The sequence below is a fragment of the Pongo abelii genome, chromosome 15, assembly GCF_028885655.2.
Source record: "Pongo abelii isolate AG06213 chromosome 15, NHGRI_mPonAbe1-v2.0_pri, whole genome shotgun sequence".
Taxonomy (NCBI): Eukaryota; Metazoa; Chordata; class Mammalia; order Primates; family Hominidae; genus Pongo; species Pongo abelii.
In genome coordinates, this window is record NC_072000.2 from 26,498,077 (window position 1) to 26,510,689 (window position 12,613).

Genomic DNA, 12,613 nt, shown 5'->3' on the forward strand with positions numbered 1-12,613 from the left:
GATGCTGTCTCTATAAAAACAATTTTTAAACTTAGCCAGCCATGGTGGTGCACACCTGTAGTCCCAGCTACTTGGGAGGCTGAGGCAGGAGAATCGCTTGAACCCAGGAGGCAGAGATTGCAGTGAGCCATAATTGTGCCACTGCCCTCCAGCCTGGGTGACAGAGTGAGTGAGACTCCCAACTCTTTTTTTTTTTTTTTTTTTTTGAGATGGAGGCTTGCTCTGTCGCCTAGGCTGGAGTGCAGTGGCACAATCTCAGCTCACTGCAACCTCTGCCTCTCGGGTTCACGCCATTCTCCTGCCTCAGCCTCCCGAGTAGCTGGGACTACAGGCCCCCGCCACCACGCCCGGCTAATTTTTTGTATTTTTAGTAGAGACAGGGTTTCACCGTGTTAGCCAGGATGGTCTCAATCTCCCGACCTCGTGATCTGCCTGCCTTGGCCTCCCAAAGTGCTGGGATTACAGGTGTGAGCCACCGCGCCTGGCCTTTTTTTTTTTTGAGATGGAGTCTTGCTCTGTTGCCCAGGCTGGAGTGCAGTGGCGTGATGGCTAACTGCAATCTCCACCTCCCAGGTTCAAGCGATTCTCCTGCCTCAGCCTCCCGAGTAGCTGGGACTACAGGTGCACGCCACCATGCCTGGCTAATTTTTTTATTTTTAGTAGAGACGGGATTTCATCATGTTGGCCAGGATGGTCTTGATCTCCTGACCTCGTGATCCTCCCACCTCAGCCTCCCAAAGTGCTGGGATTACAGGGGTGAGCCACTGCACCTGGGCAAGACTCCCAACTCTTAAAAAAAAAAAAAAAAGGCAGGGCTCAGTGGCTCACAACTGTAATCCCAGCACTTTGGCGGGCCGAGGCAGGCGGATCACCTGAGGTCAGGAGTTTGAGATCACCCTGGCCAACATGGCAAAACCCTGTCTCTACTAAAAATACAAAAATTAGCCAGGTGTGGTGGCGGGCGCCTGTAGTCCCAGCTACTTGGGAGGCTGAGGCAGGAGAATGGTGTGAACCCGGGAGGCGGAGCTTGCAGTGAGCTGAGATAGCACCACCGCACTCCAGCCTGGGCGACAGAGTGAGACTACGTCTCAAAAAAAAACAAAAAACAAAAAACAAAAAACAAAAACCCTGAGGGGGTGGATGTAAAGTTACACAAGCTTGTCTGGATTTCCCATCATAGGGCCTTTGTATTCACTTATTTAATAATAGTTCAGAAGAAGCTATCTCAGCTGTACAAGAAGTAATTCAGTTTCAGAACATTTCTCACTCCAACAAGGTGCATTTTCCCCTCTGGCACTCAGTTGTATAAATCTGAACTCTTTCCCTCTCACTCAGAGATCTCTTTTATGTATTTCCCAGGTTGGCTGGCATAGTCATCTTAGAATAGCCCCCAAATGTGGAAATTCTGTTGTCAGGAGTCATCATTTCCAGTAAGAAACTCACTGAGTGACAGAAAATGAAGACTAAAGATCAAAGATTACTAGATTAATTTGCCTAAAACCAATTCGCCTAAAACCAATTAGTCTAAAATAAATATTTATCAAATCTGCAGCATTTCAAAAGGATTTAGCAGATTCACCCTTTTAGTTATTCCTGTTGTCTGTATAACTTTTCAGTGTAAGTCAACTGAATATGCCTCATGCCTATTCATTTAAGATACACTGGCCTTTTAACAGTAGGAATGTAGAAGTTAGACCAAAGCATCAAAATCACATTGAACTCCATTATATTTTTCAAGGCATTTAATTTGTAAAGGAATATTGGATTAAGAAACAAAAAAATGATATACAAAATGTCTGTACCAATTGTATTTATTGCTAGAAACTTTAAACTTTTTAAAAAAGTTTTTGAATGGTAGATAACATAGAAAAAGACATCCATAAAGGTAGGAAGCAATCTCATCATTTACTAAGTGCTGCAAATTTGATAAATTTATGTTGCTGATAATAACTCAGAAGTACTCTTGGATGAATAGATATAAATCCTTGAAATATCCAAAGCATGACAAAAAAGAATAGGACACCTAAATGGATATAAACACACTGAAATAGGAATTGAGCTTTTGGCAAATTAGTCATTAAGTCATTAACTTTAAGCAAACAAGTTTTCAGTAAATTGGTTTTAAGAGATCTAGCTTTAGGTGAACTAGTTTCAGGCAAACTGACTAGTACCAAATCAGTGTTTTGCTCCCTCCAGTTCCCCCCAACTCTAGTTTTGGGATTGTGATGGATGCAATCCAGGACCCCTCTGAGATGTGACAAGTGAGCTTCTGCTAGGAAACCAAGTGTACAAGTGACCTGAGAAGAGAGTAAGAAAGAGTGAGAGAGAGAGAGAGAGAGAGAGAGAGACACAGAGACACAGAGAGAGTGTGTGTGTGCATGAACACACCCACACATGCATACACTGGGCTGTATGGCTCAGTGCACCTAAACTTGGGAATGTGGCTAAGCTGAAGCTTCCTAGACATCCCCTCAACAAGCTCCACACCCACAGAGACCTGCTTATTACCTCCCCCAGCCAAGGAGAAGAGCAACCACGTACAATCACCTATCTAGCCTCCCCAGACCCATGTGAGTCCCTGAGAAACAGGGAATATAGGCAGCAACCCCACTCAGAGCTGGTCCCCATTCTCAGCAGACAGATGAGGAGCTCTCCTAGTCCTTAGAAGAAGGCCAAGAAATAACTCATTAATGAGGTCCAGAGTTTCTACCTCTTCATCCAGATATAGGTGCGGGACCCCATATCTGATACCATGTGTCACAAAAAAGTGAGGAGCTTAAATTTGGTTGCCTAGCAGGAACTCACCACCCTAGACTTGCTACCTCTCAGGGACATCCCACACTGCATCAACCACAACTCCAAAACTCTGGGGTTTGGGGGAGCTGGAGGGAGAATTACACTTTGATTTGGTTCTAGTCAGTTTAGCTGAAACTAATTGATTTAAAGCTAGGTCCTCTACTCTTGGAATCCAGGACCAGAACATTGCGTGACTCATGCACAATCATATACTAGGCCAGACACAGTGGCTTACGTCTGTAATCCCAGCACTTTGGGAGGCCAAGGTGGGAGGATCATTCGAGCCCAGGAGTTCAAGACTAGCCTGGGCAACATGGTGAGATCCCATCTCTAAAACAAACAAAATATATATACTGAAGATACAGAATCAGATGTTCAGAAAGTACTGGAACCCTCCTGTGCGTGCCTAAGCTCAGGCTGCACACATGGGAAAAAGGCCAGTCACCCCCACCCTGGTAAATATAAGGTTTCTCTTCCACAATCCATTTGGAATATCACGATCTTTGGGTCTCCGGCCCTTGGGGTCCTTCCCAGAGGACTCTTCTGCCAGGCCTGCAGAGTGCATTCTTTGCCTTGGCTGGCCTCAGAGGGGCCCACTGGCCACAGCAGTTTGTCTGTGGGGTGACAACAGCAGCAGTGATTGCAGCTCAGATATAGTTGGCAGGGGGTTGTCGGGCATTGAGCCGCTGCATGTGGCAACCATGGCAGAGCAAGTGCCCATCCAGAGGGAAACAGCAGCAGCCTTCCTCATCACTCAGCTGCATCCGGCAGTCCTAGGGAAGAAGGCACCTAGTTCACCTCAGCCTAGGCACCTTGGACACTGAGGGTATCTTAGGAGTCTGCCCTGCTCCACACCTGACTCCTAATAACTGGAAGAAAGGGATGGGGTGGGAAGGGAAGGATGGAAGGGATGGAAGAGCAATCTGAGAAAATATTAATACCTCAGCTGGACACCAGGTGTCACTGCTGCAACAGAAATAATGACACAAGCCTGTCTTTCAAGAAGTTTGACCAGAGTCCCTAGTCTTAGAAAGTCCTGACTCTGGGAGAGTCCAAGCTACTTGGACCAGAGAGAGTGGCTGGAGGACAAAAAAGAGACTGAAGATAGGTCACAGTATCTTTCTGGTTTCCCATGCCCTACACCTCTCCCATAGATGTCTGGTTGTTGCAGGACTTGACTCCTCCCCTCTCCCCATTTCTACTTCTTCTCCAGCACCGCTGAACCCCAACACTCACCTCACAGTGGTAGCACTCAAAGTGATAATCCCGGTCCATGGATATCACCCTCACGATGTCCTCACAGCCCTGAAACATGCAGACCCCCGTGGAGATGACAGCAGCATGTTGCCTCACCTCTACCTTTCCCTCATATACAACCCTTCCCACCCCATGGGAAGATCATACAAATGCCCCCAGAGTCTCTCTGCAATCACCTGTAGTTTTAAGATGCTTCTGCAAATCCTACCAGAACTCTCCTCATCTCCTTCACTGGCTGCTCCCATGTAGCACACTCCCTCTGTACAACAGCCCTGGCCTTACCTACATCTCTCAGTTGTGGGGGAAGCAAAGGGAAGGGAAGGGGACAGGAGGCTTAAATAAAGTAGGCTAGGCTGGGAACAAGGGGATCCAATAAGATCTGGTCCTCACTGGCTTTTGGCTTCTCTCCGTAGGCACATCCCCTACACACGGCTTAAATCATTTCTGACCCCTTCCTACCAGTGCTGAGGATTCTTCCCACCTTTTTCCAGCCCCTACATCTGCAGTCTGGTGACCTCAACCTCAAAGAAAGTCTCCTCCTCTGGACTGGGATAGAAGAGATGGAGCCTGGGCCCAGTTAGGCTTTCAGACATGTCCAGGCCCGGATGTTAGGGTCAGGGTGGTGACCCCAAGAGGCAGAGTCACACGGGAATCTTCACAGAGTACATTCCTTGGCACTACTGCTTCCGGCAGGAGGCCAGGCAGCATGTCCCTATCACCTCCCCAAAGGCAGTGGCACTGGCTGCCCTGAAGGAGAACCCAGACATACTGACCTCAGAGGGGAGGATGGGTTGGCCACAGGCTGCACACTTAGGAGCATAATTTCTGAAAGAGAGAGGGAAGAGATGAGCTGAGGTTGGAGAATCCCTGGACCCAGTTCCACACTGCATCCCAAGGGGCGGACTCACTTGTGGTAGTCGGTGACACAGTATACTTGGTTGGAGAAGTCCACTGTGAAGGGGATGCCATCCAGGCACTTGTTGCAAACAATGCATCGGAAACAGCCTGGGTGATAGGACTTCCCCATTGCTTGTAGGATCTGGCTCATGGGGTAGCAAGAGAATCAGTCTCCCTCCAGTCCCAGCTCTCCAGCTGCCCATTATGCTCCTTATTACTCCCATTAACCTCATCCAACCCGCTGCTATACTCCTAGAACAATGCTATGTAATGTCGGGGAAGAAGTCTTAAGATGGAGGCGGAAACCCTGAAAAGTGCCTGAGAGAGCATTCAGGCCAGTAGTGTTTAACTCTGGCTGCATATCAGGATCACCTAGGGAGCTTTTAAAAAACATCAATGCTTTGGCCCTCCTCCGGGCCTATTATCACAATCTGTGGTGATGGGATCCAAACACTGTTTTTTGTCTTGTTTGTTTTGTTTTTTAGTTCTTCCCAGCTGATCTGCTAGGCTACCATGATTGAAAATCACTGATTTAATCCTATCTTTTGTTTTTACAGAAAAGAAAACTGAGTCCCAAGTGATTCTAACCAGTAGCAGAAAGGGGATTAAGACTCAGGACCGGCCGGGCGCGGTGGCTCACGCCTGTAATCCCAGCACTTTGGGAGGCCGAGGTGGGTGGATCACGAGGTCAGGAGATCGAGACCATCCTGGCTAACTAGTCTCTACTAAAAACACACAAAAAATTAGCCGGGCATGGTGGCAGGCGCCTGTAGTCCCAGCTAGGCAGGAGAATGTCATGAACCCAGGAGGCGGAGCTTGCAGTAAGCCAAGATCGCGCCACTGGACTCCAGCCTGGGCAACAGAGTGAGACTCCATCTCAAAAAAAAAAAAAAAAGACTCAGGACCGCAGGCTGGGCATGGTGGCTCACGCCTGTAATCTAGCACTTTGGGAGGCTGAGGCAGGAGGATCACTTGAGGCCAGGAATTCAAGACCAGCCTGGCCAACATGGCAAAACCTTGTATCTACTAAACATACAAAAATTAGCCAGGCATAGTGGCACATGCCTGTAGTCCTAGCTACTTGGGAGGCTGAGGCACTAGAATCACTTGAACCTGGGAGGCGGAGGTTGCAGTGAGCCGAGATCATGCCACTTTGTCGGAGCGAGACTCTGTCTCAAAAAAAAAAAAAAAAAAAGACTCAGGACCCCACACTCCTAGCTCAGGCTGGAAGGCCTGGCTGTGCCTGCAGAATTAGGGAGGGGCTAGGTCATAGAAGCCTGGGTTGACAGGCTTTTGAGCCCAGACTTGATCCCATAGGCAGAGGGAAGCCACTGTAAACAGTTGCTCTGGGGAGGAATGGGATGAAAGTGATTCATCTGGTGACAGGCTTCTTTCCCCAACCTTCTCTCAGTATCCATTTAGTCCCTGATTCCGCTCCTCAGCCTCACAGTGAGAGTTCTAAGCTGAAGGCACTTTACTTACCTTCTCCAAAATCAAGTGACCACAGACACAGCATTTCTCAGCTGCCTCCTGAAACCCTGAAAACTAAAGTAAAAGACAAGACAAACGGAGGCTGTTATCAAACTGAGAATGATGGGTGGTACTCCAATGGGCCACCAAGAAGGGGGTCAGTATGGAAACCAATTCCAGGTCCAGGTGACCCTTACTCACCAGATAATCTTCCTCACAGTACACAGAGCCATTGACACTGTAGAAAGCCTTGCAACGCAAAGTTCGCCCTAGAAACAATAAAGAAGGGGCTGGAACCTATCCCACAGCCCAGGTGCAAGACCTCTGGGGTCACTGCTCCCCATTGCTGCATAATAAATTTAAACCTGGACTTTGTGCTTTTCCTCCTAACTGCTGTCTGTCCTTCTTCCCCACACAAAAATTCCATCTGATGCAATTCCAATTTGCCTTGGCTTCATTCCAGCCAACTTCCCCTCTCCTTTGCTTGCTGCTCCTCTACCTCCTGCCTCCTTAACAGTTTTCTAGGGCCCTCCCCTAAACGAACTACCTTCCTCTCCAGTGCATAGGAAGCCACCTGGGAGAGTAAAGCCAACTACGTGCTGGAATACATGAGCTCTTAATAAGGTGCTATATGATTTGCATAGAGAGAATCATATTGTTAACAGGCCTTGCCCTCTGGGACCCTTCAACCTAGAAGCCTCTTTGCCTGAGCATATCTATCCTGCTCTCAAAGGCCTATCTGTCTCCTTCCAGAGACAGACTCTATGGAGGTCAGGACTGGAGTTACTGCAGGAGGACAAAGTGCTTTGTTTGGAAGCAAAGCAGGTCCCCTCTCCTGTTTGTATAAGGCTGCTTCCCTAAGCTTAGAGGGACCCAGAGTCACTGGGGTAAGAGACAACCCAGGATCTTCCTCCAGCAGACAAGGCAGGATCATTCCCCATGTGACCAACCCCCAGGAACTGCTCCCAGGTGTCTATATTATCAGGGATAGGGGAGGAGTGAGAACAGGTGGAGCATGAGCAATTTTCCCACCTTTGCCTTCTTCCCCTCAAAATCCCCACTTCCAACTCTGTCCAGTGGGTTAGGAAAGCTGACTTAGAAGCTCATGAGATACAGGGGAGGAAAGACAGGGAAAGAGATATAGCCAGAAGAGGCCCTGTAAACAGAAGGATAGACAGACAGATGAGCCTAAAGAGAACCAGGCAGAAACTGGGGGAGTGAGAAAAGCTGAGTGCTGAAGTCAGACAAGCAGAGATAGGAGATTAAAGGTTTAGCAAAGGAATCAGAATGGGTAAGCAGTGAGGAGGGGGTAATGAGGGAGGGGAGGGGGGCAGTTAAGGCCGCTGGGAGCATCCCCCCTTTCCAAGTGGGCCTCCTGAGCTAACAGTGGCAGGCATTCCTGGAGCGTGATGTCATCAGCTTGGCATGGCCCGGTGGCCTGCACTCTAGTGAGGTGGCTGAACTCTGACCAGCCAAGAGAAAACCCCCCTCTCCGCCCCAAACAGCTCCCCACTCCCCCAGCCTGCCCCCACCCTCCCCACATTCCAGTCTTTCACTGTCGCCCCAGGCAACTTGGCTGCCCAAGACCAAGCCCCACCAAGAAGCTGGAGGGCCAGGAGAGTCCAAGATGGGCAAGCAGGGAGGCATGAGAGGGAGAAACAGAGGTGAGGAAGGAAGGAGGGACTCCAGAAAGGAGACCCACCAGGGGGAGGGACAGCCAAGTAGAGGACAGACAGGGAAGCAAGAGAGGCGGAGCAGCTGTGGACCTCCAGACACTTGGTGGGGATCCAACAGCTGCTCTGTGAACAAATGAAGAGGGACAAGCTCTCCTCCTGTTCCCCATAGCACTTCTAAGTGCGTATGTGGGCAGGGGAGGGCAGTGCTTGAGTGTTGGGGCTACACTCACCACAAGAGCAGCAAACAAAGCACTGGGTGTGGTAGAGGCTGTCCAAGGCCTGGCAGGCATTGCTCTGCCCATAGATGCCTTTGTTGCACTTGATACAGGTGCCTGAGAAGAGAAAAGAGTGTCACACTCCACCCCCCACTGGGTCAAAACCAGGGATTCCCAAGCTTTCCTGACTGCCCTTTCCTGATGTGCCAGGGGTCACAGTCTCCCTTTGATGGGCTCCCTTCTGATTAGAGAAGATAACAAGTAATGAGATGCAGCAAGATCTTGGCTGAGCAGATCCACTCTTGTTTATTTAATTACTCAACAGATATTTTCTGAGCATCTATTTTGTGCTTAACACAGCACCACTACCTAAGGAAACCTGGAGAAAGTCGAAGATATGGTCCCTGGCATTCAGATGCTTAGTTTCTGTTGGGGAGAAAAGACTGTACAGGCAAGGTATGATCTCTGTTGCAGTGTGGGATGAATGGTCAAAGATGCCAGTCCACAGGTGCTCAGCAGCAGACTTGAAAAAACTTTCTAGAGAAAGCAGGCTAGGCCCAGAAAGCCTCTCTGGGACTTCAGTTTCCCATCAGTCAAACGAGCTGTTCAGTTATAGAATGATTTCTCTCTGCTGCAGACTTCCAAGGATGGAGAAAAGGATCTGGCTCGGCAGAGGGCTCCGTGCAGAGGGGACCATGTGAGCATGACTCCTGTGGGGAGGTGGCTGCTGAGAATGCAGGGTGTGTTCCAGGAATCAGGGTTGAACAGGAAAGCAGGGAGAGTAGCAGAGCCCCTGATGCCTCCTAGTCACCTTCTATCATGGGAAGAATACAGAACTGAACTGCTTGCTATTCCCCAAAATCCCCCACTAGGATATATACACCTGGCTCTGGGACTCGCCTTTCCTGGGTGTGTTCTTCCCTCCCTCCACTCCCCAATTCCAGGCCCATGAGTGAGGGCTAGGGCCTGTCTTTGGGGAGCAGATCCCAACGGGCCCGCCCCACCTCTCCCCCTCGGCAGGCTGCCACACTCCCTGCCTGTTGGGGCCCATCCCAGTCTTTGCCCAGGGGCTTGGGAGTCTGTGCAGCAGCTGCAGCAACTGATGGGCCCAGGCCTGTCCTGCTCCCACCCTCTGGCAGCTGGGCAAGGCTGAAGCCAAGGAAGAGGGCCCCTACTAGGGGCAGGAGGAGGGTACAGTCAAGCTGGGGCTAGCGGCACAAGGGGTATGTAGGGGTTCTGTCAAAGGAGGCAACCTGACTCCCAGGGAGAAGGGGCCCCCATCTCTGAATTCAAAACGCGGCTTCCTCATGGAAGTGAAGATCTGCCCCAAGATTTCCATGCCAGGGGGTCCTGTCAGAGCCATTCTTTAGGAAACCTTGGACGTTATGGGAAAAGCAAACGAAACTGCTCAGGCACGTTGGCCTCACCTCCTCTAACCCAGCATATCTATACCTATGTTCTTCATGCCATTTTATTGCAGTTTCTCTGAGTTCCTTTCTTCCTTTTGGCTCTGATGGTTCAGCCAAAAAGACTTCTTTACTAGCCACCTCTCCTGGGCCTCAAAACGAAACTGCTAAATGGGCCCTGTCATTCAGTCTTCCTTGATCAAAGCGGTTTGGCATCATCTCCTCTGGGCTTTCCTCTCGGTGGATTTGGAGGTGGGGAAAAGAATGGGGGTGGAAGTTGGGGGTTGAGTTATGCAGCGCCCTTATAGCCTGCCGCCCTGCTACCTCTGAACCTCCTACCCAACCATCCCTCCCTGGCCACGTTCCTCTTCCTATTCACTTTTCTAGCCATAGAGTTCTACAGCATGGGGTCCAGGAGTGGGGCATGAGTGATAAGAAGAGATGCTTGGAAAAGTGAAAGAGGCCCACAGCCCTTAGGGGGTAAGCCTGCCACTTCTTTCCAATCACAATCAGATTCGAAGTTTTTTGTGTGTAGCAGTGCCTGTGAATTTTGACTAAAAGATCTTTCAAGACCCTAATGTTCCTCATAGCTGAGACATATAATCAATCAATACTTCCTGAACAGAGTAGGGGAGGGAGACAGCGACCAGGTTTCCTTAACAGTGTCAGGAAGTAAGGCGCTACTTCTAGCCTGAATTCTGAGAGGTTATAGCCAGAATTCAAGGCCAGGTTATTTCTGGCAATAACACAGGGTCGTTATCCATCCAGAGGTAATGGTGTTCCAGTAGTCATGACTTTTGCCCTGACTTCCGGAGGATGGGGAAAATAGAAGCTGGTACTACTGGGTCTCTGATTAAATGCCCACGCACGCACCTAGCCAACAGGACTGGGGAGGGACAGCAGTTGGGTCCCACGGCGCTCCATCCTGCCTCCCAGGCTCCATTTCCCCGACAGCCGCCACTACTCCGCGTGTGCTAAGGAGCGCCCCCCCATCCCCGAACCCCACCCCTCCGCCGCACGGCGGCAGCCGCCCCGCCCCCGGGCACCTGGAGCGCCCGGGCAGGAGTCGGCACGCACGCGGCCAGCCTGCCCCGCCCCCCCACCCGCGCATTCTCCGAATTCCTGCGGGCGGAGCCTGGGCCCGGGTGGGGGCGCGGCGCGCACAAACCTCCAGGGGCACCGCCGTGAAGAGGGGAGCAAGTTGGGGGGGATGCGCCCTCACTGCCCCACTTGGTCCCTTCCCTACGAGGCCTCCTGCCGCAAAAAGCCGAGGTTCAAATGCTTGAGAAACGGACTCACGAGATACCAGGGGGGTTGAATTTAATAGAAATAAGGAGCCCTGGTTCATTTGAAAACTAGCAGGAAGGGGACAGTGCTCTGGGGCCGCCCCCATCCATCCCTCTTGTTTCTTTCCTAGTCCCGCGTCTTCACCTCGGACCCCGGGGCACCGGCACTTTGGGCCGTCGGGGCAGTGGAGAACCGAAGACCGTGACGGGTCCCTTCCCGTCCCTAACCACTCCTCTCACTCACCGAAGTAGTCCTCCCTGGCCTCTGGCTCCCGCATCCGGGCCCGGGCGGCCTCCGGAACGAAAGGACCTGGTGGTTCCTCCAGACCCGACGGCTCAATCCCCGAGGGTTCTCCGCGGGCTCCGGCTTCTCGCCCACCGGTGCCCACCGTCAGGCGAAGCAAAGCTGTTAGCTCGTCCTGGTACCGGGCGCCCACGGCGCAGTCCCCGTAGCCGGTCACAGAGTGTCGTCCAGGTTGCGCCCCCCGTCTCTCCAAGGGCCCCGCCGCTCCCACTCCGGCCCCGGCTAGAGCTCCAGGGCTGCCCAGGGCCGGGGGATACGAGTGGCGGCTTTCCTGGCAGCCGAACCCCGCGGGCCGCTGAGCGTACAATCGGTCCAGGGCGGCGTGGAGCTCCGGGTAGGCGGACGGGACCCCTCCGGGAGAATAGCCTGCCGGTGCTCCGGCCAGGGGTGGGCCAAACAGGCACGGCCCCGCTGGCAAGGGGCTCCCGTGGCGCTGGTCGTAGCCCATGCTGATGCCGCTGGTGCGATTGCTGCAGGGCCGGCTACCTCCAGCTCCGCCAGCCCCCGCCCCGTCCAGCAGCAGGCTGCCCCGAGGGCTGGACGGCTTGCTCGCGTCGCTGGCCGAGCTACTGGCGAAGCTAGAGCGGGGGCTGAGGGCCGGGGCCGTGGGCTCCAGCCGAAAATCGGGGGGCAACGACTGAGGTAGAGGCAAGGCCCGGGTGGGCGGCGGACCCCCGGGAAAGGAGCCTTCGTAGCGCGGCGCCTCAAAGGAGCCGCGCTGATTCCGCTCAGCGTCCAGGGAACCTTGCTCCCGGGCCGGCTCCAACGGCTCATCCCCAGGTCCCCCAGTAGCTCCTCGGGGCCCTGACTTCCTAGGTCCCCCCAACCCACTTAGGCGCCCCTTGCCCGGCCCGGGGGTCCCGTCAGACCCAGACCGGCTAGATTCACCCTTTCTGCGGCCGAACTTCTCCAGCAGGCGACTGGCTTTCTCTCCTAACCGCTCCATGCCCTCGGGCCTGGGGCCTCTCGCCCCCTCCCCGCCTGGCACCCTGCGGCGTCTCGGCGGCCGGTTCTCTTTCCCTGCAGCCGGACTCTAGTTCCCCAGGGGCACAGGGGAGGCACAGGGGCTTAGCGGGCGGCCTGGATGCCCGGCGCCAGGAATCCCACAGCATCCCCCAGCGGGAGGGGCTGCGTCCCCCCGCGCATCTGGGGCTGAGTGGGGCTAGCAGGGCCTCTGGCCGCGGCTGTCCCTTCCGCAGGTCTATCTGTTCACGCGTCGACTCGCCCGACTGCCCCAGTCTCCCCGGCCCCCGCCCCCCTAGCTCTCACGCTAGCCACAGACCGAACTTCTCTCCCAAACTTTTGT

At 52.8% G+C, this 12,613-nt stretch overlaps 1 protein-coding gene across 3 annotated transcripts; it reads right to left on the minus strand.

Moving 5' to 3' along the window:
• Window positions 1-1,163: 1,163 nt before the first annotated feature.
• Window positions 1,164-12,603, minus strand: AJUBA (ajuba LIM protein). 3 transcript variants are annotated; one of them, XM_002824571.5, is made up of 8 exons: window positions 11,248-12,603; window positions 8,327-8,428; window positions 6,622-6,689; window positions 6,433-6,495; window positions 4,962-5,092; window positions 4,827-4,878; window positions 4,033-4,101; window positions 1,164-3,569 (listed from the first exon to the last, which is right to left on the minus strand). In XM_002824571.5, the coding sequence occupies exons 1-8, from the start codon at window positions 12,251-12,253 to the stop codon at window positions 3,444-3,446; spliced, it is 1,617 nt and encodes a 538-aa protein (XP_002824617.1). In that variant the 5' UTR covers window positions 12,254-12,603; the 3' UTR covers window positions 1,164-3,443. The 3 variants fall into 3 exon arrangements, with proteins under 3 accessions (XP_002824617.1, XP_054385851.1, XP_054385852.1); XM_054529876.2 differs by having other exon boundaries at window positions 1,164-3,665; window positions 11,248-12,253; XM_054529877.2 differs by lacking the exons at window positions 1,164-3,569; window positions 4,033-4,101; window positions 4,827-4,878; ... (2 more) ...; window positions 6,622-6,689; window positions 8,327-8,428 and adding an exon at window positions 8,435-9,021 and having other exon boundaries at window positions 11,248-12,253.
• Window positions 12,604-12,613: the final 10 nt, after the last annotated feature.